General features: G+C 47.8%; 2 protein-coding genes across 2 annotated transcripts; one reads left to right on the top strand and one right to left on the bottom strand.

The window, feature by feature from the left end:
* Nucleotides 1-3,704: 3,704 nt before the first annotated feature.
* On the bottom strand, nt 3,705-10,309 carry LOC135387546 (endothelin-converting enzyme 1-like). Its single transcript, XM_064616699.1, has 3 exons — nt 10,167-10,309; nt 9,060-9,125; nt 3,705-6,433 (listed from the first exon to the last, which is right to left on the bottom strand). Exons 1-3 carry the CDS (start codon nt 10,224-10,226, stop codon nt 3,743-3,745), a joined length of 2,817 nt encoding a protein of 938 aa, XP_064472769.1. The 5' UTR covers nt 10,227-10,309; the 3' UTR covers nt 3,705-3,742.
* Nucleotides 10,310-17,730: 7,421 nt separating this feature from the next.
* LOC135387545 (endothelin-converting enzyme homolog) lies at nt 17,731-26,646 on the top strand. Its single transcript, XM_064616697.1, has 2 exons — nt 17,731-18,192; nt 24,171-26,646. The coding sequence occupies exons 1-2, from the start codon at nt 18,100-18,102 to the stop codon at nt 26,427-26,429; spliced, it is 2,352 nt and encodes a 783-aa protein (XP_064472767.1). The 5' UTR covers nt 17,731-18,099; the 3' UTR covers nt 26,430-26,646.
* Nucleotides 26,647-26,896: the final 250 nt, after the last annotated feature.

Below are 26,896 nucleotides of genomic sequence, written 5' to 3'. Positions count from 1 at the left end.
ATGCGGAAGCTTATGGGAATCGTGCAGGTCGCGAGTTTAGGCAATAAAGTATTTTGCAGGATTACGGGTACTTGACTTTTACTGCATGAGCATGAGCATGATAGTGCGAGACCAACATCAGGCTATTTCGTTCTCGGTAACCAATTCCTCGCTCAAAATTTCACCCCGCGCAGTCTGTTGTCGCAGGTGGCGTCGTGCAGAGCACCGACGAGGTGATGTCGTCGTCGTTGGTGATGACATTGCAGATCGTGCTGTACACGCTGTGAAGCATACACAATTACAATGCAACGTAGGGGTAAGGGTAGGGGACGAACACACAAAAAATATGCAGATGTAATTGCAATGTCATAGCATTCATGATGTAGCTATCATTTACTTGAGCCTGAGGGAGAACACACAGGACACACACGCAGGATGTCCCAGAAAACGTGTCATTGAATTATAATTATATATATAAAAAAAACTGCATCACTTAGAGTATGCGGTCAACGGCATTTGAGTTTTTGCCACCTCGTGATGAGAATGTCGTGTAACGTAAGTTTAATTATGTAAATTTTTGCGAGCTTAAGTCGGAAATTTGCCTAATAAAGGTCACTTTTTTACCCCACCTTTGTGAAGAGCGTGTCTAATTTACTCAAGTTAATGATAATTGACAGGGATATTCAGGAGCGAGTTCAGTTCGCAAATATTTACATAATTAAACGTACGATACATGACATTCACATCAGGAGGTGGCAAAATCCTAATAAGAAGAAATGCTTTTAGTTAGTTCAGTATCCTAGGGCCCTTTGAGATAGGGCGGGCGCCTGGATTGCGCCTCAGGACTAAACTTCGCACGGAATTGTACTTCGAAGACACACTTGTGGGTCTATTGTCCTCTCTCCTTGGTCTCTCTCATTCTTCGGTCCCACTCCCGTAGATGGCGCTTGGTGGTATGAGCCAATGGGAACAGACGTGTAGTTACGGTTTTGTTCTGGTCTGGGGATCCATCTGGTGGTTCCGGGCGTTCCGGGTCAATGAGGCCCAGTGCTATGGCCTTGTTTCCGTTGCATTTCTTGAGCTCCGTCCGTGTATTGAGGTCTTCCGGGTTTTCGCATTCGAATAAAATGTGATCTATGTCGTCCTCTTCCTTGCCGCAAAGGAGGCCTTCTGGATTTGCTTCTCCAAATAGTTCGTGTGTTCTCTTTTGGGTAAGGAGGGAACCCGTCCTCGCTTGAAACAGCAGCGCGCACTCCCTGTCACCCGTGTATGTTGGAACCGGTGTCGAGGCTTCTTTGTATTGGGCATATGGGGCAAGGCTCTTCTTTTTCTTTAGTCCTTCCCTCCAGTGGGCTAATTCCTGTTTAGAGATTTCTTTCTTCGCGCTCCGAGCCCATTCTTTTTCAGTTTTCGACTCGTTTTTTTTTAAGTTCTGTGTTAGCGCCGCGAGGCAATCGTGGCTATGAGAGAAGTACAGGTGTGGACAGATGGAGAGAGGACAGCAGGAAGGAGTGGGGGACAAAGGGGTTAGTATGCGTCCGGGGCCGACTTCAGGGGGAACTGTGCCGGCATTCGTCTGGATCGTCTTCGGAAAATCCAGGCCAAACCTGAGACAGCACAGCCGGTGACAGGATTCGAACCCGTGACACCTCCCAGTCTCGGCATGGAAAGCGATCGTCCTAACCACTATACCACGGGAGCTGGTAGTTTTCGACTTGTGCCTCATTGTTCCCGCACTATACATTCAATCTAGTGCGGTTATTCTTTGGACCCGTTGTGTCTGGATGGCATGATATCTTATGAATTCATGGATCCTTCTAGCGTGGCTTTGTCTTGGAAGGTGGGGTAACCGGCCGAGGTATGTCAGTTTTGAGCGGGCTTCTCTTTCCCTAAATGTGGACCACCCCATCTCTCCTGTTACTGCCAACTGGGCAGTTGCAAAGTTACCCCCGTACTGGTATCTGCCCAGATTTTTCAACGTTTGCGGCTTCCAGACTTGTACGTCGTTTGCGTGGGTTGCACTTGGCACTACCACAGTTTTCCACAGGATTCGGCCAACTGAATAAGGATTGTAAGAGTTTCTGGCAAGATTCCAGGCGTACCCTATCAGCTTGTTTGTCTTCATCACAGTATTTTTCTCGTGTTGACTGAGATAGTGTGTCTCGTGGGTAATAGTTGCTCCCAAGTACTTGTAGAGGTTGCAAGGTGCCAGAATCCTTCCCTGTAGTTTTAACTCTGGTCGATCTGTGACGTTGAAGCCCAAACATTGTGAGTTCTCGGGACTAAACTGGAAGCGATCCTCTCTGGCCACCTCGCTGCAGATGTTCAGCAGCTCCTGTATGTTTCTTTGCGTGCAAGAGATGAGGACGACGTCATCGGCAGATGCGAGGCATGATATTTTGGTTGTTCCCAATTTTCTCTCTATTATTATTGTGGAGTAGAGAAGACCAGGACCTGACGTTTCCAGTGTTGTCAAAAGGTCGTTCATGTATATATATTAAATGAAGTTGGAGAGAGGGGGCAGCCCTGTCTCAGGCCAGTGTTGATCAGTATCTACTCTGTTGTGCATTCCTCCAGGTGGTATGTTCCTGTGCAGGCAGAGTAGGCCATTTATGGGAAGTCAATGGTTTCAGTGTCTATTCCAATTTTTTTGGAGTTTGCTCCAGAGCCTCTCGTGCGGAATCCTATCGTAGGCTTTTTCCAGGTCCAAAAAGACAACATGTAGTTCAGAGTTTTCTATTACTGCTGTTTCGATCATTTGTGCGAGGATGAAGATGTTGTCGCTTCCCCGTCTGCCTCTTCTGAAGCCATTTTTGCCTCGCGGAATATTCCTTTCCTCTCACACCAGACTTGCATTGAGGATTGTCATTAGGAGCTTGTAGATGTGGCTCAGGAGGGCCATAGGTCTATAAGAGTTAAGTCGCCTCCGGTCTTTATTCGTTAGCCGCACGTAGTTTTTTTTTTATTATAATTCAATGACACGTTTTCTGGGACACCCTGTATATATAAAACAGACCGGGGAAGCAAATGATACCATTTGCGTGTGCGAGGTTTCTTCAATCCGGATTAAGAACAGTGACAGGATTCTGCCCCGTTTCTTGCGAAAGGAAAATTAAAACAACGACAAAGAACTAACTAAAGTAACTAAACTAACTAAACAACTAACTAAAGTAAGTAACTGTTGGTGTCGTACGAACGGGAGACTGCGTCACTTTTGATAAACGGAAGGCTAGGTACGTAATCAAGTTTCCCTCAATGGATAAAACTCAATCAACCGACGCCTGTTCCAAGAGTAATGGCGCCGTGATGTTACACGTAGGGTTTGTCTGTCTGTATATAGTATGGAGCGACATGTTGCGCATGCCGCAGAGTAGGACTGCGGATAATTTCGACCACCTGGCCATAGTTTGCAGTGCGTCGAAAAATCAACGAGACGCGGTGCTGGAAGCAATGTTTACCTCTTTCACATTGCTACCGTCCTCGTTACCGTCTCAGTTACGGAGGAAGGAAAGTGTTCACGAAGAAACCTGCTTCTTTTGCATGTGCACATTCCACTTGTTGTGACGCGACAATACTAGGTGACGCACATGTGCTAAAAGAGACAGTAAGCTACTCAGCTCAATGTGTTACCCAGCAAAATGACCAGACAGCTACGGAAAAAGGTGATGCATAATACAGGAAAGTCTCGATACAATAGCGTACACTAAAAGAGAAGAGACCAGCCGTGTTGTGAAGTCTGGCTTTACTTTGCACGTTGAAAGGCCTACCAAAAGGGACACTTCTGTGGAGGATTCATTGGGTCATTAGGTTTGCAAGAAAATGCCTTGCTGAAGTTATCATCGTTCATTAAGGGTACATTACACCTCTCATGAAGCGGCGGATGGTCAGGTGCAACTCGATCAGGTTTGTAATCTTTGCCACACCACAGCAGACACCACGACACGAAATAGATCTGCTCCCTGGTTAAGCTTTTCACTCTACCGAGTGACACCTTCGATGTCTGCACAGCCTTCTGGTACGCCCTAAACACTGACATAGTACCCATGACGTCAGCCAGATACTCGTTTGGATATTCACTATACCGTCTTGCTGTTGGGACGTGCTCTATGCTTGCGTTGTAGCACGCTATTTGAGCGTTGATGTTTTTCATAGTGGCAGAACTAAAAATATTTCTGCGGTTTACGTGCTGATCGTATCGACGTCCTATCAGGTCATATCCGTGCATAACTTCGTGCGTGATGACACGGCCGAATGCACCAAAGTTCACTTCCGGAGGCCCTCCCTCAGTTATGAACGGGCGGAGCATAGCACCAGGTGCAACCTTGATGGTGTTAATCTGGCGGACGTTACCGGCGTTGATATCGTCCATTGGAAGCGGTTTCAGTTCCAGTTCTCTCACGTACTCGCTTCGATTTGTCCCGAATAGTCTAAATCGCAATGCGTTCCTGTACTCTTGAACGCGCAAGTAATCCATGATGAACGGACCGCTTAAGTCTGGGAGTGTGCGATAGTATTCGTTCGTTTTCTCCAGGGTGTCAAACTTTGGTTGAAAGCCGATGTACTTTCTCATGTTCGATAACTTCTCTTGAGCACTCGTGCGTTCAAACTGATTGGTGAGCAATGCAGAGCTGCCGAATGACTGGCTCACTTCGGCCATGCAAGCATCCACTATTGCGTTGACAATGTCCAACCTGGCAGTGTTCACTACACTATGCATCAGCTTGGATAAGGAAGCGACACGGAGCAGTCGCCGGGTATAATAGAAACATTTTCGGTCTGGCCCATAAAATTCCCGCGTGATGTTATGAAGGTAAGAGACAGTCCTCCACGTAAAATACAGTCTCAGGTCACTTTCTGCGATCGTCTTATGTTTTCCGAAGAAGTTGTTGAAGCACAGGATATCCCTGATATAGATATCGGCCGGCACATCGTATAGTAGTACTCGCCCTACTTCGGATTCTGTGTGATTTAAGACTGAATCCCTTAGTCGTTTACCGAGATCATAGTCGTTCTCTCTCCCCAGCAATGTTTCCAAGTAAACGATTCCCCCCCATTTAGTACGATTCTTTTGGTATGCTTCTGTTACGCTTAGGTTCCCGGGTGCTGCGCGATATTCCTCGATGACCCTCTTTTCGGCATCTACAACACTCTCAACAAGGCTCGCATTAATATTGGTCGAGAAGATTTCCGTTAGTATAGTTTTGATCTCATCTCGGTTGTCAGTTACGTTCTTAAGTCTATTTAAAAAGGTCCTCTGCTTATAGAACGTTAGAAAGATGGTTCCATTGAACAAATCCTGTAGATACATGCCATATATAAGAGGAATGTCGATGCCCACTAGGAAGCGTACCCAGACGTCCAGAGGGTCGAATGCCATGGGCTTAGTGATGTCCATTCCGAGATGCATCAAAAACGTCCTGATCCCAAGGAGCGTGGTGGTCTTGTCAGCAGCTTTGCAATGTCTGTAAAACGCTACTGCTTTCTGGTATGCGCTCTGTCCGCTTGTGGGTACACTAGCTTTTTTCATGTCCTCCCGTACGCTGGCGGTTATGTTCTTGTATATCTGTGTAAAAGTGAAGTCCCCGTCGTCATCATAGGTAAATGTATGAAAAGATCCGCTACAAACGTAAGTGTAGAAATTGTCGCAGGGATTTTTGTTCGCGTCTACAGACATGTCAATCAGCCAGCGCATGTATTTGCAGTCTTCTGTCCCGCAGATGATATTGCCGTCAGCGTCTGTGGTAGCATCTGTTGAATGCGTTGCTGGCGTTCTCTGCGTTGTTGGTGTCGTTGGCCGCGTCGCTGGCGTCGTCGTCGGAGTTGTCTTCGGCGGCGTTGTCTGCGGTGTCGTTGTCTGCGTTGTCTCCGGTGGCGTTGTCGGCGTTGTCTGCGGTGTCGTTGTCGACGTTGTCGGCGTTATCGTTGTCGGCGTTGTCCGTGTTGTCGGCGTTGTCTGCGGTGTCGTTGTCGGCATTGTCGGCGTTGTCTGCGGTGTCGTTGTCGACGTTGTCGGCGTTATCGTTGTCGGCGTTGTCTGCGGTGTCGTTGTCGACGTTGTCGGCGTTGTCTGTGTTGTCTGCGGTGTCGTTGTCGGCGTTGTCTGTGTTGTCGGTGCTATCTGCCGCGGCGTTGTCGGCGGCGATGGGGTAGTGATTGGCGGCGATGGCCAAGTTCTCGATACCGAGATCGGCGTTGTCCCCGTCCTAATGTGTGGATCATAATCATAATCTGTAGGTTCAACTTCGTAACGATCTCGGCTGGGGCTGATTTTGGGTAAAGTAACCGTGTATAGAGGAGGATGTGGTACTGTATCACCATCTGGTGGACCTCCTCTGGATTCGTTCATGAGCCAGATCGCAATTAAGAATGTCGTGGTGGTTGCAACAAATAGGCAGATAGCCACAATAAGACACAGGTTTTCTCCAGACTCGTCTTTCACCTCTGGCACCTCCTCCTGGAAAGACAGATTAAACGAAATAGAGACTCGGGCTATTTATGCTGAATTAGCATCTCAAGTTGAATTATCCTCACCCTCACTTCATCCTGCGCAGTGACATTTCTATAAGACTTCTACCACATTGGTAAATTGCACTCAAATTTAAGTGAATGGACATCTTGACCGTTCAGTGTGTGCGCGCTTGAAATGGTACACTGATTTCTGCTTGAAATTGACAAGCCACAAAGCCGTACGATCATTCCCATTAAATGGCTGTACTATAGTCGTGTTCAACTTAAGAAGGAAAAGAAGTCGATTCCGTCAACTACATACACCGTTGCTTATGAGTCAATGGCGTGTCAGAACTCCGGAGAAATACTGCAGCGCCACCACACAGCGTAGTGTCATGTGGCCAGTCTTAACAGCCAATGCGGAAGCAGAGTGAGTATGATGAATTACATGATCTCGCGGAGAAGCGAGCGTGACTTTGACCCAATCGTCCGGCCAGCCACCAACCCACCCTATCTGCGGCGCAGTGATATTTTGAGATGTGACAGACTACACTAATTTTGCTTCTTAAGTTGAACACGACTATTGTTCGTTGTAGTTCTGTTTTAACGCCAGATGAACAGTTAACACACGTTTAACAGACCGTTTTAGCTGAACGTGCTTGTGTCCCGACACCGCTAACGCCTTGTCACACCGCAAGGCAAAGCACAAGACATAGACAAAGACACGGGAAGACAAAGTTGGAAGCCTCGGTCTCCTACTTTTGTCAGAGCGCAAGCGAGATAGCGCCCTCAGGACTTGTCGTCGCAAAGTCGTAAAGTACAGGAACAGAACATGGGCACGAAATTTTCGTGCGCACACACTTTTCGTTGTATTTCGCGTGGCTACCTCAAGCTCAGCAACTGTAGGTTCATTAGGCGCAACCAATGTGGCGTAAACTTCGACCCTCAGTGCTTTGCGCCCTTCGATAGAGTGACTTATGTACAGTCATGTGATCGGAAGCACTTTGGTCCATCATTGGCATCGTCCGTATGTCTTTCGCGGTTCCTCTTCCCATGCGATGTAGTGAACGCGTGACAATGAAGACGACAATGATTACAAAAGACGGCGCCAAAAATGTGTCCTCAAACCACAATGTAACCTGTACGATTCTAGCAGCTGTATCTTATACCCTTGTCACACGGGCAGTCTTCAAGGGCCACTGAGATCAATGACCATTGAAAATGCAGGTAGCACCACCTAGCGTGTAATGTGTCAACCTGTCAGGAAACATTGGACCCAATGTTCTTTGAGAAGTGGACGCATTACACGTTCGGTGGCGCTACATGCATTTTCAATGGTCATTGGATTCGATGGCCATTTTGTGGCCATCCGGCCATTTTGTTGCGGCACATGGCCAATTTGTTTAATGTTGGAAAATAATTTGCAGGAGGTGTTTCTAAATCGAAGACAAACATTCTGAGGAAGGTACTGTGGTGCACGCCTAAAAATTTTGCCGCCGTTTATTCTCTGTTTATTTATTCGCCGTTTATTTATCTGTCGTAATTGCCATGACTACATAAGTGACACGCTTACTTAAGCCGTGTAGCAAGCAAGCAGTGAAAGTGACATTCGCTGGTTGGGGTGCACTGCGCAAAAATGACTCTGAATCATCCCGTGTGACAGGGGTATTATGGTGTCTTCGACTGGTTGCTTCCGATCGCTCTATATAGAGCGCTCTGGAGCAACGTTTCATCTTCGACTATATCGAAACAGAGTCGCCCTCACTGCATTCGACTGGTTCATTTGGAGCTCTTTCCTCCAGCTCGGAGCACTCTCACAGCAACACTGTCGAAGCTGCTGCGAAATCTGGTTGGGTTGCGGTCACGTGACAGCGCCAGCTTCCGCTGACTGGTGTTTCTGTTGCGCCATGCCTGCCATGTTATGGATTTTCCTTCGTCGTTGTTTCGACTAGCAGGGAAACACCGGAAGTCACGTGAGTAAACATTCCATCTACGCCTCCTCTGTTCGAACCTGCCACGTTTGGCTTCTGCACGGTTCCCCCGGCTGGGAGAGGGAGTGAGATGCGGTGTGACTCTGTCCAGCTTGGAGTACACTCTCAGAAAAAAGGGTGTGAAAGGTGGTAACTTCTATAGTCACCTAGGTCAACCTAGTGTCACCTAGGTCAACATAGCGTCTGACAAAGGGTGTAACAGGGTGGCAAAAGCAATTATCATATACACTCTTCAGGTTTCGTGCCCCGTTAACCAGCTGGGCTGTCGTCCACTCTGTCAAACGTTTTGTTGGTCCACGGCCATATCCAGCTCACCAACGCTCTGCCCTCAAAGCGCTTCTAACCTTTCTAAACACCGTAGGACTTCTCTCCTCACTGCGAGGCGACTGATTATTTCATTTCGCGTATCACCCCTAGCAATGGGGGTGGGGTATAGCCCCTGAGATGAAACTTCCTGTTCCTCATAAAATTGTTGTTCTGGCGGAGAGCTGCCAGAGAGCAGGTATACATCCAATGTGTACACACCCAACTTGGTTTTTGTGCAGTTTCGTACCGGACAGTTTTACCTGACGATTTTCACAAATACACCTCGCACCCTTGTATTGTGCCGTCAGCTGTGCGTCATTTCGCAGGCTTGCTTACCTGTTGCAAGTATGCGGACGAATTCATGGTTCTAATCAGGCTCGCCTCTTCGTTCAGCATTCCAGCCTGTGTTCGAAAGGAAAATATCCGATAGGCTGGTCAGATTCCCCCCAGTGTTATCAGCCATTTTAATTCGGGGTTATGCAAGACAAGAAGGCATGCCATGCCACGCTCAGAGAGGTGTCAATCAGTTGTAAGTCACTCACATCAAGTCCTCCCAACCAAACAGCATGCTCCCCGCTGACACACCCTGTTCGCTATCTCTATGTTACAGGTGGACAGGTTTAATATGCAGCCTTGAACTGCCCCTGGGTGCACAATGAAACGCGCTCAACGAGACGTAAAAACTACGAAACGTCGCCTTTGTTTGTCCCCTCTCCCCACTGTAGGCAAGTGTCTTATTCTACTACACTCTTAAAAATGAACAGCACGCTCCTAGCCAACCATCGTCCCGAATGACAACGTTCTCGCCCCTGATTTGTTGAAAACGGGAGGAGGAGCCTATTTTGTGCCATTATGCACGGCACAGAATAGGCTCCACCTGCCGTTTTCAACAAATCAGGTCCGAGAACGTTGTCATTCGGGATGATGGTTGGCTGGGAGCGTGCTATGTGGTGAAGTTCATTTCTATAAGAGCGTAGGGTTAGGCCAGAAAGCCTCAAACGAAACAACAGTCAGTTCATGCGCCGTTGCCAGCACACAGGTTGATACTCATGTAGTCCGAAACTAAATTTTGCGTCTCATGTGCTTTGTCCGCCATGTTTGCTGGTGTTTGCTTATGGTTGCGAGGGTTAAAATGTAAATCAAGCACCAGGAAATATCATAGGCGACGTAGGTCGCGCAGAAGCCTGGCAATGACAGCACTGCGTTATTACTTCTCTGATGTTAATGAGCAGCGGCATTATCGAAGTCACAGGATAGACAGCTACAGATCGCTGCAAACTTGATGAAAACGGGAGCTTTAAAAGCGCAAAATACGAAAGCCATTAGAATAGTATTCCCAAATAGTTGTTGAAGACTTGCAACGCTAAGTACACTACACCTTGTTCACCATATGAACAGAAAACACTGCAGGCAGAAAGCTGAATTAACTTCTGGAAGACTTACTGAATCAGGAAAGGCTGGATTTGAATCGAACGCAGATTGAATCATCCAACGTTCACCCATCGTACTTTGTATTGCCAACTGCAGGGTGGGTCAAGCGTGCTTCACTCAATTGAAGCGAGAGAACAGTATAAGAACAGAACAGAACAGAAAGGATATTGTTCTTCTTCTTCTTCCCACGGAGAATGACCCTTAGCCTAAGAGATATCGGCCATGGCTATGAGGTTGTCTACCTATACTATGACATGACGATGGCAATATGGGTGGACAATGTGAAGCTTGAAGCGATGGAGGTGGTAAATGAGGGCTACTTTAGTTTGCTTGGTTTGCTTCTATGGCACAAGGGCAACTATTGCTCAAAGTTTGTGCCACCACCCATGTCCAGTTATTTTGCATAATTCACATGTAGAATCGTTGGAGATGTATGTCTTTGTGTGTTTGATTGTAGTTTTACATTCTGCGTATGTAAAAGCTCTCTGAGTTAGATATGCAACACTGAAAGTGAGGCACGAAGTGAAACTTGGGATAAGCCAAAGCAAACAGATGCCACTGTATCCTTCGGCCGCCCTTTTCAGACTTTTGCTGCTATGTCCGGGTTCGAAACCTCTCACTGTCTGTGCTGTCTGATGTTATCCCTGATGTTTTCCGAAGACTTTCCAGACGAACCTCGGCAAGTTCCACCTGAAGTCGGCCCATGACGCATACTAATCCCTCTGTCTCCCACTCCTGCTGTCCTCTCTCCATCTGTCCACGTCTGTACTCCGCTCATAGCCACACTTGCTTGGAAGCGCTAACGCGTAATAAAAAAAAAAAGTTACTCTGACTTCGTGCTTCATTCTTTCGGTAGTAGTTTCCTTGACGTTTCAACAAGCTGGACTGTGTATTACTTTACCCTCTTGATCACTATGGATGAATGAATGAATGAATGAACGTACGAATGAGTGAGTGAAGGAATGGGTTAAATAAAGGTTCTAAGTTAGCGAGTTGCGAGTTCCTGAGGCGTTTCGCAGTGGCAGACGAATTCTGACTTTGTATGTCCACGTAGCGAAGTACGGAGAGGAGGCAATAAGCAGGCCTTCTGGATCTATAGGTGGCGATGTCAAGAGGAACTGCTATGAAGAACGGAAGAAAAGGAGGCGCCCCAACGACTCTTCGAAAGAAGAAGCCTTCGCCAATCTCCCTTGGTGGCTAACGACCAGTACCGGCAGAATCTGAGGTCGAAGAAGGAGAAGAGCGTGGGGCAATAAACGTAAGGACACTGTAGCTTCTTTAGAGTTTGGGGTTACGTTACCTAGGGTCGCTAAGTAAAGGTAGCGTATTTAGTTATTGTAACGTTACTTGTGAGAGCCCAATGAGGTCGATTTGCACACGCCCCATGGGGGCCCTCTTCGGCGCTCTACCAGCACACCTCTCCAGTTCTGAAACTGTGGAGTTGTATGGAGCCGAAACCGGAAAGCAAGTGGCTCGGTTTTGCTTCTCGGCGAAATAGAGCGCCTCTTCTTTACCTCTTCCGGGAAATGCTCAATTTATGCGAGCGATCGGTACGGGCGGCTGAGATCAGACATGCACAATATACTGCGCGAACGTATTTAAAAATCAGATGCTAAATACTCCGCGTAAAAAGTGCTTAAAATAGAGTACAAAGTACTCTACAAAGTACAAAGTAATTTGAGTAGATACTAAGTACCCCAAGAAGTATCCAGCGTACTCTTTAAAGTACTTCAGTATTAGCAGTGGGTGAAACGCGTATTCCGAACGTGGCCCGGTACAAATGAGTGGAATGAACTGTCCGTACACCGAACTGTTCGAAGAACCGAGCTCCGAAATGTGCGTGCCCCAAAATGTACCGCCGTGGCCGTGCACCGAAACGTCCGGTTCCCCTGAAAATCTGGACACAGCGGGAAAGTGCGTTGGACACACCTTGACGAGCAAGGAAAGTATTTTGAGCACTGAATAGCAAATATTGAAAACTAATTTTAAATACTTTAAATATACTTCTCGCACAAAGTATTGAGTAGGGCACCAATATATCGGCATGTTAGGCCGAGAGTGAAAGAGACCAGAGGCCTAAGGTGGGACTAGGCTGTTTACTGGCGAACAGCTGGGAAAAGAATGAGAATCACTGGGTGGCTGGTGCAGAAGAGTTTGGGCGTGGGCAACACGCGCCTGGTGATATCTTCATCGTCGGCTACGCACAGTGCCGCTACTAGGGGCCCCCCTGCTGGACCGAAGGCTGCGACGGCACGAGTCGCACCGAAGGCGGGCCGGACTCCCAGCGGACCCTTCTCGGCGAAAGTGCTGCCGGTGAAGGTGCTGAAGCCTTTGGCAGGGGCATGCGGGGACGCTGGGGCCGGGGCATCCAGCGGGAGGAAGGCCGGCTTGACCCTGTCGACGGATACGACGTCTCGGCGCTTCGGCAGTTGGCGTGCTCTACCGGAATCTGGTAGTAGGCTTTGATGAGGTCGATTTTCGAAAATATCTTCGCGCCATGGTAGGTTGGCAGTAAAGTCGCAGATGTGCGGGATCGGGTACCGGTCCGGAATTGTCACGGCGTCCAGGTCGCGATAATCGCCGCAGGGGTGCTAATCCCCCGTGTCCTTCTTAGGCACCATGTGGAGTGCCAAGGACCAGGGGCTGCTGGAAGGCCGGATGTATACCCGAGGGCGAGCCGATCAGGCGGGAGTCTACGTCGTCTTGTATGAACAGGCGGCCCCTTGGTGAGAATGTGATGCGTGGTGGTATGCTTCGGAGGAGTGTCGGTCGACGGCAGTCTGATGACAACGGGGAATTCATTGAGAATGTCACGGAAGCGAGCAGGAGCGGAGGGCCTGGCGAGGACCGGGCTTATCGGTTGGTGGAACGCCCGTATGCTATGAACGGACAAACCGGTGTTGTTATCGAGCAACCTGCGGTTCTTGACATCAACCAGGAGGCCAAAATGCAGCAGGAAGTCTGCACCGATAATGGCCTGTGATACGTCCGCGATTATGAAAACCCATGGAAAGTTCCGGCGGAGCCCGAAGTTCAACGTGAGGGAAGGCTCTCCAAAACAGCTGATGGGTGAAGAATTGACAGCCAAAAGGGAGTGAGAAGATAAGCTTCGGCTGTCGGAAGGCCACGGAGGGATGATGCTCACTTCTGCGCCAGACGAGGAAGTTAATGTTATTGATAGCGTCGATAACGTAAACGAGGCGGTAGCTACCGGACCCAGCTGCCGCTGCCGCCCTCTGTGGCTGGGGCTGAAGTTTCCCTGGTGCTCTTGCCACGCACAAGGCTGACGGCAGTGGCGGGCGTCCGCACCAAATCTGGCGTGCTACCAACAGTAGGGGGACGATGGGGATGGGGAACGATAGCGGCGTGGCGAGTTGCGCCGGCGGTGAGGGTCGCCTCGGTGGTAGGGGGAAGAGGATCGTGATCTTGCAGACGCGCTGACGACCAACGTGGTCAGTCCCGTCACCACTGACGTGAGGCGATCAACGCTTGCCTGCGACGAAGACACAATTGACGTGAGGGCTGCTATGGTAGGCAACTGTGGAGCGCTAGCAGGGATGAAAGCAGTCGCTCCAACGGGGTCGGTGGCAGTAACGTTGTTCGTTACGGGAGGCTGACGTAGGTCGACAATCAGGTGGTAAACGTTGCAGGAAAAGTTCTCGCATGAAGGCATCGTCCAGGCAAGTGTCGCCTATAAGCTGCCTCATGCGACGCAGCAGTTGAGATGGCGTCTGGTCTCCAAGCTGCTCTGCGCTAAGCAACTGCTGAAGGCGGCGGTGGGTGGAGAGGGTCGTGCGCTGCAGCAGGTCGCTCTTGATGGTTTCGTAGGCAGCCTCCGTCGGCGGGCACATGATCAGGTCGCGAATCTCGGCCGGAATTTCAATGGGCAGGGCGCTGACGACGTGGCCAAACCTGCGTCCCTGGTCCTGCGTCCTGCGTCCTGGTCCCTGGTCGCCTGCGAGGACACCTGCCGAGCATCAACCTGTCGCTCTATCTGAGCGAACCACAGCTCGGGATCCTGCGTACAGAAATGGTGGATATCGGAGTGGCGCCGCTGTAGTATGAAGCTAATAAAAGAAGTATGAAGCTGTATGAAACTAATAAAAGAAGAAACAGACAGAAAAAATAGCTTTTATGTTCGTGCACAACGTACAATGTTCCGCCTTCAGTTCCGTATTAACCGTTATTGGAACCGGTTAGCGGTAATTTTTTAACGGTTCAGGCCCGGTTCAGCTCCAAGATGGTGTCGACTGTTTCGGTCCGGTTCAGTTCCGGTTGGGCCAAAAATAACGGTTAATAACGGTTTTCGGTTTGGGTCCGTGTTCGGTGCGACTCTCTGGTAGGAGGTCTCGTGTCGTACATTGGGGGGTACTCTCGAACCGCTTCTAGCCACTTTGTCGCTTCTTCTTCTTCTTCTTCTTCCCAGGAAGATGGCCGCGAGCCGCAAGGGGGCTTCTCTCATACATTTTCACGTACGGACATTCCTACATATACCGGGTGTTTCAGTTAAATCCCCGGCCTAAATAATTCGCGAACGGGTGCACCAATCCACGAACTTTCTTTTTTACAAGTATCTGTCCGATACCACCTACAAGCTGCACACCGTGTGAATGAGTGGGAGGCGCTCATTATTAAAATAAAAATGCAAATGAGTTTCGTCAAAAAGCGTATCTTCTAAAGCAGGGCGCTGTCGGCATTAAAATGGGTACTACCCCTTTTGGGACCTTCAGTGGACACCTTTTAGAGAAAAATCTGCCACCGAAGCGGGTCATTTGTTGCAGTAATTAATTGGTTTCGGTTTACGTATTTTTGTCGCGGCTGGTCGCGGCGAAGCGCAAAAGAGCGTATTTCATTGGTGTAATTCATTGGTGTAATTCATTAATGTAAGGACGTAATTTATTGATGGATAAGGGAGTGAAAGAGCGTCCTTTTGCGCTGCGCCGCGTCCAGCCGCGACAAAAATACGTAAACCGAAACCAATTAATTACTGCTACAAATGACCCGCTTCGGTGGCAGATTTTTCTCTAAAAGGTGTCCATTGAAGGTCTCAAAAGGGGTAGTACCCATTTTAATGCCGACAGCGCCCTGCTTCAGAAGTTACGCTTTTTTACGAAACTCATTTGCATTTTTATTTTAATAATGAGCGCCTCCCACTCATTCACACGGTGTGCAGCTTGTAGGTTGTATCAGACAGATACTTGTAAAAAAGAAAGTTCGTGGATTGGTGCACCCGTTCGCGAATTATTTAGCCCGGGGATTTAACTGAAACACCCGGTATATATCTTCTTCGTCCAATGAGATGCATACATACATTATCGTGATGCGTCCATATATACATTATCACTTATACATGCATAGTCGTCGTTATATCAGTTATCACACGTGCCTAACCTGGCCTTACAATTCTTGCTTTGTCGAAGAAGAAGTTTGGAAGAAGATGAAGATTCTGCTCCGCCACAATCACCCATTGAGTGTTACCACGCCGTGTGTTACGCACGTGCACGCCGAACGTGCCCATTAGGTCTGTGAAATTCCGGTGGCTCCGGTGAGTCAAAGCAACATAAGTCTGAAAAGGGTGGCCGAAGGTTACAATGGCATCTGATTGCTTTGGTTTACCCAAGTATAACTTCGTGCCACACTTTCAGTGTAGAGTATCCAACTCCTCGGGCTCTTACTTACCTGGAATAGAAAGCTACGGACAAACACACAGCCACGCATCTACACTGACTACTACACAATTACTCTACTACAATGTCTACTGCTAATGAACACTACAATGCCTCTACATGTCAATTATGCAAATAACCACGACATGCACGATGCTTGCCCTTGTGCCATGGAGCCAAAACAAGCGAACTTCAGCCACTTCAACCACTACATTCTCCACCAACCTTCACATTCTCCACCCAAATTGTCACCGTCAAGTCATAGTACAGTTGGACATCCTCATAGCCCTGGCCGATCTCCCTTGGGGCTAATGGCCATTCTCCGTGGGACGAAGAAGAAGAAGAAGAAGAGAGAGCTTTGGAGAGAGCTCTTGGATGTCCTCCCACTTGGGGCCCCGCTGGACCCTCCTTCTGTGAGTGTCATTGACATCTTCCCCACGAGTGTTCGTCATGCTCCTTTGCGTACTCTGCAGACAGTGCTAACGAACCATCTTCATCAATTTCCGCTACATCTTGTGGTCGCAACTGACGCCTCTGTCTCAGAGGAGCGCTCTGGGGTCGGCCTTTTCCTCCCTCAGCTTGAATTCCAGTTCCCGGTGCGGCTCCCAGATTTCACCCCTCCATTTCATAGCGAGCTCCTCGCCATGATTCTAGCTCTCAAAAGGGTCTCGCCCACCTGGGAAAGGGTGCTCTTGCTTTCAGATTCACTCTGAGTCGTTTCCGCATTGGCGACCCCTTCCCAGAACTTGCTCTCCATTCTGCTTACGCTCGCTCCCTCGTACATACGCGATATCATCATAACGTGGGTTCCTGGTCACCGTGGGCTTGCTGTAAACGAGACCGCTGACTGCCTCGCAAAAATGTCCCTCTCTGGGGCGGTTATTGGCCTGCTGCCCCCCTTTGCACATGTGTGTGTCGCCAGATACAAACATTATGCACGGCTATCCTCTGGCCCCATTTTGCGCCCTAAGTACGCCCATCTGTGCTACCGTGGAAGCCGAATTCCTGTCTTTCTCGGCAGTCAGAGGTCTCGCTGACGCGCGCTCGCTGCCTCGCCCTCCCTCTCAACTTCTATCTTCACCGAGCCGGCCGCTCTTCATCCCCCGCGTGTCCCCACTATGGCCAGGACGAGACGGTAGAGCACTTCCTCATGCAATGCAGCTTTTACGCTAGGCTTCGAGAGGCCTATATAAGTCTTCCACTCCGTCTGCTGGGGGTTCCCTTGTCCCTAGCAGCCCTCCTTTCGTTTGCAGCCTCCAGCACTTCCAGCTGGGATAGGTCGGTAGCGGTTGGGCTTGCGTAGCCCACCTTTGCATCCACCCATTCACCAACCCACCCACAATCACCCATTGAGTGTTACCACGCCGTGTGTTACCTGCACGCCGAAGGAGCCCATTAGGTCTGAGTCAAAGCAACATAAGTCTGCAAAGGGTGGCCGAAGGTTACAATGGCATCTGATTGCTTCGGTTTACCCCAAGTATAACTTCGTGCCACACTTTCGGTGTAGAGTATCCAACTCCGCGGGCTCTTACTTGCCTGGATTAGAAACCTACGGTCAAACACACAGTCACGCATCTACACTGACTACTACACAATGACTCTACCACAATGTCTTCTGTTAATGAATACTACAATGCCTCTACATGTCAATTATGCAAATAACCACGACATGCACGATGCTTGCCCTTGTGCCATGGAGCCAAAACAAGCGAACTTCAGCACCTCCACCACTTCAACCATTATATTCTCCACCAACCTTCACATTCTCCACCCAAATTGTCACCGTCAAGTCATAGTACAGTTGGACATCCTCATAGCCCTGGCCGATCTCCCTTGGGGCTAATGGCCATTCTCCGTCGGACGAAGAAGAAGAAGAAGAAGGGCCATATCCTTTGTGGCTGAAGAAGAAGAAGAAGAGGCTGAAGTTCCTGTATTAGTCATCACACGTCATATATGTCATAAGTTACTTGGATCTGACCTGGCCTTAGTCCCTATCATTACTGCACAAACATAGACAAACATCTCTTTCCCCCTTTGTCCTGGCCAACCTCCCTTAGTGGCTCACGGCCATTATCTCATTGGCAGAAGAAGAAGAAGAAGAGAAGAAGGTTTTTCTGTATCACCCTCTCTGCTGTGTCATTCGAATTTGGCCTTCGACCTCTTCAACTATAGCCCGCCATACTTCAACTCCGTGCCTCACCCTTCACCGTCTCATCCGCTCGTTGATCCGTGACCCATTGCCTTTGGCTGTCTGCCACACCGACAAGAAGAGTGTAAACATGCAGGTCGTACACTTCTCGGATAGCAGCCATACACAATACCAAGAGCAATGGCGAGGAGATCAAAGAACGTACGAAGAAAAGCCAACATTGGTGAGTTTCTGTACTGATTCTACCGAGGCATTACTCTACAGGTGTTTGGTCGTGGAATACAGTTAAAGCTATTGAAGTATGTAGCTGTGCGATACCGTTCAGTTCAGCATTTAAAATTGTAATTTCCACAATTCATCATTTCATAACGTGTTAACGGAGCATGCGCAAGACTGTGGCGTGTCCTACATTCTAAAAACAGAACTTCACCGCACGCTCTGCGCCAACCATTGCCGCTAATGATAGGGTTATCGCTTCTGATTCGAGGAGAGAAAGAGGCGTACGCCTTTTTGTGTCAATTATCATACATCCAAATGGCTGTAGTTCCATAGCCGGGCTTATGGCTTTCTTTAAGCAAACTGAAGTAGACACCAAATAACACATGATTTCACCAGAAATATGAGAAAATTACGGATAAAATCAAACAAAAATCAACGTCGTATAACGTACCAAACATACAAAAATTAAATTTTATCGCTCGTTTCTTCGAGGCAATCCGCCATCTTGGCTGAGGACCTTCTGACCTAACCCGAGGCACAGTCTCGACGCCCGCACCGCCTAGTGCGTGCCTGGGGGAGCGGCGCCCCCCCCCCCCCCAATTTTTAGAATCGAACTTAACCTAACCTCACTAAAGTGAGGTGATTTAGCCCATTTAAACGACCCTACCTTTAGCAAGATAAGTTTCGAATCCGTTAGGCTTAACACTCCCGTGTTTCTCCAGCGCTAGAAGTGCACCAGAAGGGGTTGTTCAGATGCATATAAAAAAACTTCTAGACCACACATATTTGTAATTCTTGTTTTTATATATATATATATTCGCTATATAGTCTTCTCTCACTTCAGTACATTATTTCGCTTTTGAACACTCCGGCTAATTAGAAAAAGACATAAGCCCGTCTACGGAACTACACCCATCCACATTTACACAAAAATAAAATAAACACTCTCTATACTGAGTCGGTATACTGGACATTTCAGTTAAATCCCCTGGCTAAATAATTGGCGAACGGGTGCACCAATCGAAGAACTTCCTTTTCCTACAAGCCTCTAACCGTTTTAATGAGTGGGAGTGGCTACCCCTTTTGGGACGTTCGGTGGACACTTTTTAGAGAAAAATCTGTCACCGAAGCGGGTCATTTGTTTCAATAATTAATTAATTTTCGGTTCTGTCGCTGCTCGTCGCGGTGAAGAGCAAAAGGCTCCCCTGTCCACGAATGAATTACGTGTTCTTGGGCTTACTTCGCAACGGGGAGGGGCGAAGAAAAACTAAGAGCGTCAGACAAGCTTCGCCACTCCCCCACCCCGCTTATCTGACTGATATGCCCATCTCCCCGTTACGATCGCGCTGACGAAACACATTTATTTCATATGGGGATTTCGGGTGGTCATTACGGGGCAACTTTTTTTGCCAGATCCCGAGTAGTCATGTTGTTTGGTCAAAGCGAAGCAATCTCGCATCTTCGCGTGGTGCTTTCCGAGCGCCCGGAATTTGCTTGCCAGCACTTTTTTCACCCGGGCTCCAATCGACCGAGCAGCGGGTTGCCCGAACTATATCCGGTGTCGTCGCATCCGCACTGCGATGGTGGCGAGAGCCCTCATTGGCCCGCACGTCGAAGCTCACGCGGTTGAGCACACGACGGAACCCGAAGACGGGCGACCGCGATGACCCTTAGCGTGATTCAAGCAGAGTTCGGGGTAACTCGTTACAAGTAACTCGTCACTGTAACTAAGTTCCTTTTTTGGGTAACTTGTAACTTAAGTCGGTACTTTTGCGCCGTGGTAACTTTCAGGGGAACTCGTTCCATTTTCAGGTAACTTTGCCAAAGTAACTCCATCAGTTAAGTTCCAAGTTACTTTTAACGCGCTTTTCACTCACGTCCACATATTTTCTTTCTTTCTCTCCGGTTCCTTCGTGGCATTTTTTGCAATAAAACGTGATATTCAATCAACGACAGTATTTTGTTCAGGAAGTGCGAACCACTGCGATTGAAATGAAGCTGAACCATTGTGCGCCCACAGGGAGAAAGATGCAAAGCGTTCGAATAGACCTCTACCAGAGAAACGTCATCATGACATTGGTAGACAGACTGAAACCGAAACAAATCGGAAGGAGAGGGCTGGGTTCCACGAACGGGTACTTGTTCGCTGCCTCCCATAGAAAGAAAAGTAGGACCGAGGGTCGCGTCCCTTTAAGGGACCATATCTTAATCCCATCAAGACCGTGGTTTTCGGGCGCGACCTTGTTCACCTCTAGCTTCGAACGTAGTTCAATTCTACCAAATTTTGGCGCTGTCGAACACTATGACGTCATTTGTTTACAAACAGAGAGCGGTCTATTGTTGGACATAAACGAAAACGATCTAAGCGTGTTGCACTCCTCCGCAGGCAACTGAAGGTCTAACTCAACTGCTCACGCGCATTGCACCTGCGTAATGCTATTTTGTGTCCGAAGTAACTTGGAAATAACTCGTTCTTTTTTTTAAGTAACTCAGTAACTGCGAGTTACATTTCATGCTGAAGAACTTTGTTATTAACTTAGTTACATTTTGCACACGGTAACTTAACTTGTAACGAGTTCTTTTTGACGGGTAACTTCTCAATCTATGGATTCAAGCGACTAAAAGCGCTACATTCCTGCCCACTCGTGTTCGAGAGACAATGGTCACGTGATCCAGGCAACGAGCACTAGGCCGTGTTGCATTGAATGAACACCCGAATTCGCCAATAGTATACCTTGGGTTTGGGGGGCGTTTTCCTTCTTTTTTCTTTCTTTCTTCTTTTGTTATTCAACCTGAGCAACCCGCAAGTTTGGTATGACTAGGGTTCCGTGTTTTCGATTTTCATCGAAAAACACCGAAACAGATACGCCGGGTAAATTTTCCCTCATTCGGTTTTAATCGAAAACAACCGAATACAAAGGGACATTCCAGGATACGACAGAGCGACAGACAGATTGCTGCACATGCCCAGCAGTTCTTGATGCAGATCAGAAAAACCATACAGAAATACGATGGTTGTGAAAAATGTCCGTCTACTCTTTCGTTAGCCGCAAAACGCCGCCGCCGCGAACAACACCATGTTGAATGAGCGTCGGGCGGATTTCTATTCGCCGATAACTGTCGGGTAAGCCGTGTACACGCCAGGAAAAACATCGCCAAACGCCGATTTCGTGAAAATCAATAAACATCGAAAAACATACGCCGAATCCGCCCAAAAATAAAATTCGAAAAACTAGGTATGACTTAGCTTCACGCGACCCTGGAGTAGCCACCCTTCGCCGTGAATTTTCACACGGTTCGAGTCGCGCGGCGAAGACGTTGGCCTGATTGTGGAAGCGTACCCGATTGTGGACCGCGTACGCAACATCTATCATTAATGAATTCATTCTGATTAGAGAAGCTGCGTACGCTGTCGCGTACAGGGTGTTTCACAAAAATTGAGCCAAAGTTTAAAGATAGTGTTAGGTAGAAAAGCGAGACAGGTGTAGCCAATGGAGGTAAGGTTCTTTATAAGCAGCCGGAAAGGATGGAGGCCGAGACCAGAATGATTTGGGCGCGGTCTCGCGCGATGATCAGAGCGATGGGGATGATTGGGATCGGTGATCTTCCTCCTCACAATAGAATAGTTCATCGCTTACCTGTAAAACGGACCAGTGAGGCGGATGCGTTACCAGTGGTAACTTCTAACACACACACACACACACACAAACAAAGGAAGAGAAAAAAACTAAACAAAGTAACCCTAAAAGGAAGGCTAAGAAGCAAGCGAGCTGGTGAAGAGAGTTCTCTTCGTGTCCCCTACGGACGGATGCGTTCAATGACAGTTGCAATACTGCCAGTTGTAGTTTCGAGAAAACATATAAATAATAAATTAATTCGTGAATTTTCCTTGATTAGAGTAGTTGGGAATGCTCTCGTATACAAGGTGGCGTTTCGCGAAATATGAGCATGGTGACTGGTAACACAAAAAACACAAAATCGGCGCGGGACCTCTCGCATACGCGCCAGGAGTCAATGTCAAGCCAAAATGTCAAAATGTGAATAAGAGCTGTGACTAGTCCTTGTTCAATAGCCGGACGCTCCTCGCTCGTCTGCCACAGGTCCCGCGTCGACCTCTCTCAATTAAACGAAAAAGTTTCGTGTCTTAGTATTTCCCGCTACAACATTGTCAATGACATTTTGGCCCTGGTCCTTATACGCTCTTAAAACAAGGGTGTACTTTCAGTCCTTTTTTTCTGGCCCCATATATCACTCCCTTTTCGAGAGGTCAATTACTGTCAAAAATAGTCTCCTTACTTCCTCGAGGGAGTAACATTACTCCCTTACTCCCTCCCGGAGAGTAAGGTCACTCTCCAATAAGGCTCCAGTAAGACCCCTTTTTTAGAGTAATTGTACTCTCCAAAAGGCAGTGATATATGTGGCAAGAAAAAGGAGTTAAAGTACATCCTTTTTTTTAAGTGTAATTACAAAACTGACAAATTAATTTTACTAACCGATTAGTTACAAAATAAAAACGTTTGAATATTCCCTACACCTCTGGTAACACAATGCAGTTCCTGTTCTCGGTAGGCGATGAACCATTATATTTTTAAACTTTGGCTCATTTTTTTGTGAAACACGCTGCATAACTGTCAGCCTTGTCGCTTAATGCAGGTGCCAAGACGACGTCAGCACTCCTCTGCGCTGTATTGAATAGCATTGCGTACGCATGGTTGGGGTATATGTCACTTTGGATGGATGGATTGTAGTGGCACCTTTGCGGCACCTTGGATGGATTGTAGCGGGCCTCTTTGTAACGAGGGTACAGCACTGAATTGTGCGGACATGCCAGATGAAGTAAAATTGCTACGTTGTGGCTTCTAATGTCCAATTATGGCCTTCAGGTTTCAGACTTTTTCGTCGTTCAGGGAGGGTTTTGGGCTAAATGAAGTGATCATAGGTATTTTCCAGATTTTCGTGGCGCTGCTATCATCACGAACCTAATCCAATCTAAACGAATCCTGTGTCGGCTTTTGTCTGTTGCTCCCGCTTTTCGTATGAGTTCCCCTACCCGGTTGCTTGTTCCAAGCAACCTGGTTTCGAGTTTTCTTCCCCTTGTTTTAGTGTCGTTAGAGCAATAATAGCAGGTGTTAGCAGACCTTCGATACCGTCACCATGAAGTTACCCTGCTTACCGGAACGAATGACAGCTTGCACGGCTCAGAATCTTACCAGTTGATCCGGTGCGGAAAGACACGGTACTCCGGGAGCCATATTATCCGCGTTCTAATAAAACTCACTAAAATTAAACTTTGAGAAACACACTTGATGTCACATCATGTCACATCACCGTTGAACATGATCGGAAGTGATGTTCTGAAGATGGAACAGATAGAAAGGACAAATACATACAAAGCCTCGAGTGCCTAAGAAATTAATGATGAAAGAAATAATTCATTAATTTGTTAGGCGCTTTGTATGTATTTGTCCTTTCTCTGTGTTCCAGCCTCAGAACATCATTTCCCATCACGTTCAAAAGATGACTCTTCGGTCTCCCCGTCGTGTGAATGTGTGTGCGAGTGAGAAGACATGTAAGAGTGAACGTGGAGTGAATGAGTGTATGTGTTTATCCCTTCAAATGGCGCACCCTTGGAAGTCACTGGAGAGGCGTGTTAGCTTAGCTCAGTTGGTACGAGCCCTGGACCGGTAATCCAGAAGATGTGGGTTCACAGTCCTAAAGCTGGCTAACCTTCTCAGTGACTTCCTTCTTTCTTCTCTCCGTTATTTGCGAGGAATATGTGTTTAAACAAAGCATGCTGGTACGTTTGATGGAGGAAAAAAAAATAAAGTAACCGGGCATGTATCAATAGCTCGGAGTTCCATCGGAATTGCAGAAACAGCTCCGGATTTTGCGCCTGCCCCGCATGTGTGAAAGACATTCGAAACCGAAAAGTTCAGATGCTGATTATGTCTCATTAACAAATTATATTTTTCTCAATTTCAGGAGAAGGAGAACGAAACTTCTTACGCCTTGCTGAGAACAGTACTCCTTGTGACTCTTGTTATGGGGACATTTGGAGCAGTCTATTGGATTGCACGTCACGAATGGAGACCAACACCGGACGACGAAGATATCACCACCTCCACCCATGAACATGTCGTCGTACCCAAACTTCCTCCCAAATACCCATTTCCCGATGCGGGCTATGAAGACTATGAAGACGCTCCTCACTGGCTCACGACGCCAACGGCCGAGATACCCGAGACGACTGCGAAGGCGACCATGTCAACACGCACCACGAAACATCCAGACACTGACAAAGTATGTGATACCGAAGACTGCCAATACATGCGGTGGCTTATTGACGTGTCCTTGAACACAGGGAAAGATCCTTGTGAAAACTTTTACAGTTACGTCTGTAACGGAGCTCAGGAAAACTTATCTCACTGGTATGATCCGACCAAGGCATTCAATATGGAAGTCATGCGGCGCAACGTCACCTTAAATATGGCCAGGCATTTACAAGACGTAAAGGTCCCTGGCAGAGGGCAAACAGGATATCAAAAAGCAGCCGCGCTCTACCAACACTGCATCGATATCGATAACGTTACGACTACTGAAGCCTTGAGACAGCTTTTAACGCAGCAAGGAATGAGTTTTACAAGTGACATGAAATTCGACCTACTCGATGTTATGGTGAAATTTATTTTTGTTTTCGACATTACCCTCATATTTCGCATAGAAAAGTCATACAGGGTGAACGACAAACCAGTTGTGCTCCACATGAGACAAGACTCCTGGATGTTACTACACACCGTCAAGAAAGACAGAGAGGCGAGGAAGGATAAGATTACGCTACTTTTATCGGAAATCCTCTCCATGGACCTCCGCGATCTCCCAAATGAGATCATTGCTGCGGAGAATAATTTAGCCTATCTGTCGCAAGTTCAGTACACTGGCAGCAAAACGTCAGGAAGCAAGAAGCTTCTGTTCCTGTTCTCGAAGTTAGGCCTTTTGGTAAACAACGACACGACTTTGTCAGAACGGTGGAATCAAGCCCTGGAGGATAATACAGACTCGAGACTTCCGAAAGACGTAAAAGTCAGTATGACAGTTAACGATGTTCATTTCTTCCACAATTTATTCGGCAAATTCAGAAATGCAACGGCAAATGAATTAAGGATATTCTTTGCATGGAAGACTGCCCGTTACCTGTATGAAGCTTCCTTGTTGAACCCATCGGACAGTTATTCGCCTAATCTTCTGAATATTTCCATGTGCCTGGACAAAACTACGATAATGTTCCCGAAAACTGCAGGTTCGGGGTTCCTGTTCCCCATAGTGAACAGTTCGAGGCTGAATCTCGTCAGGGATATTATTCAGACAATTGTCCACGAGATTAAGAAGTCCTTCGAGTCTTCACGTATGCTGGACGAGACAACTCGCGTTGGAGCTCTGAAGAAACTTTCTCTGATGAAAAAAGATATTGGTTACTTGCCGGAATTTAACTCCGCCATGAAAATAGACGCCTTCTTCAAAGATCTTCCTGACCTAAATGGAACTTTCATTGAGGACTACATTCAGGTCCAGAAGTTTTGGACAAAGCGCGAGTGGAACGAAATACTGGGCGACTCCTCACCCATCGAAACCACGTTTCCTCCATATTTCATAAATGGTGCTTACGTGCCGACGGCAAATCGCATAATCATTACAAACGCTCTCTTGCTAACGCCAGTCTTTTCGTATGGTGCTCCTCCAGAAGTGAACTATGGAGCCCTAGGCAGCGGCGTGACACATGAACTAATGCACGGCTACGATACGTTTGGCAGAAATTATGACGGTGCAGGACATTTCAAACCGTGGTTTACCAACGAGAGTATTGCGGAGTACGACAAGATCGTTCGTTGCCACAACGAGACAATTGAGAAAGCTCCGAAAGCTAGAGCTTACAAAGATTATCCCCTGGAGTATCTAGCAGACACGATGGGTACTACGTCCCTGTTGAGGGCATACAAGGCGGCTTCGGAAAAGTCGCATGTCAGTCTGGGCAACGTGAAGGGTTTTACGAAGGACAAGATCTTCTATATTTCCGGATGTCTAGTGTGGTGTGGAAAGGAATTCCCAGACCTGATGCCTCAAACCCATCCGCCTTCGGATGAAAGATGCAACGTACCTCTTATGGATTCGCAACACTTCAGCGAAACCTTTTCTTGCCCAAAGGACTCGCCAATGAATCCCTCACACAAATGTGTCTTCTGGTAATAGCTCGCTTCGTTTGAAAGGAACTCCCATGACACAATATGTCTCTGTCGTGCTTGTGAGTAAATGTCCTACAGCTCACCTCAGTCACAACAAGCGATATACCGAAGGAGAATACACCGCGTTCCCTGTCGCTGAAAAAGTTAGGGGTTGTCACTGAACATTTGGAGGTGTTAGGGGGCTGCAAGGGGAGTCTGGATAAATCACTGCGACAAACTCAGTTCACGGCTGGTGTAATGCTTTCGCGTGAGAGTTGCGCGAAGTTTTGGGTTGCTGAGTGTTGCGTTGTCATTGCATTACGAATACCACGTGGCTGTGCAGTTGATCGCACTAGGTACAGGGGCGCATTAGACGGGCTGGCATGCTGCCTTGGAAACGCTGCTAGTCTCTCTATTGAGCCGGACAGAGTGGTGGTTATTAATTGGCTTGGCGGTGACAGCTGCGGACAGGGCAGAGAGCCTGGCCATTCT

This window comes from Ornithodoros turicata, chromosome 3 (assembly GCF_037126465.1).
Source record: "Ornithodoros turicata isolate Travis chromosome 3, ASM3712646v1, whole genome shotgun sequence".
NCBI classification, from domain to species: domain Eukaryota; kingdom Metazoa; phylum Arthropoda; class Arachnida; order Ixodida; family Argasidae; genus Ornithodoros; species Ornithodoros turicata.
The sequence above is the reverse complement of the archived record's forward strand: the minus strand, read 5'-3'. Positions and strand labels throughout refer to the sequence as shown.

Coding starts and splice junctions, on each gene's coding strand:
- LOC135387546 (XM_064616699.1), bottom strand. CDS start 10,226: ATGGGTGAACGTTGGATGATTCAATCTGCGTTCGATTCAAATCCAGCC. Junction 9,126..10,166: donor ATCCAGCCTTTCCTGATTCA/GTAAGTCTTCCA, acceptor TTTCGAACACAG/GCTGGAATGCTGAACGAAGA. Junction 6,434..9,059: donor CGTCCGCATACTTGCAACAG/GTAAGCAAGCCT, acceptor CTGTCTTTCCAG/GAGGAGGTGCCAGAGGTGAA.
- LOC135387545 (XM_064616697.1), top strand. CDS start 18,100: ATGCAGGTCGTACACTTCTCGGATAGCAGCCATACACAATACCAAGAG. Junction 18,193..24,170: donor ACGAAGAAAAGCCAACATTG/GTGAGTTTCTGT, acceptor TCTCAATTTCAG/GAGAAGGAGAACGAAACTTC.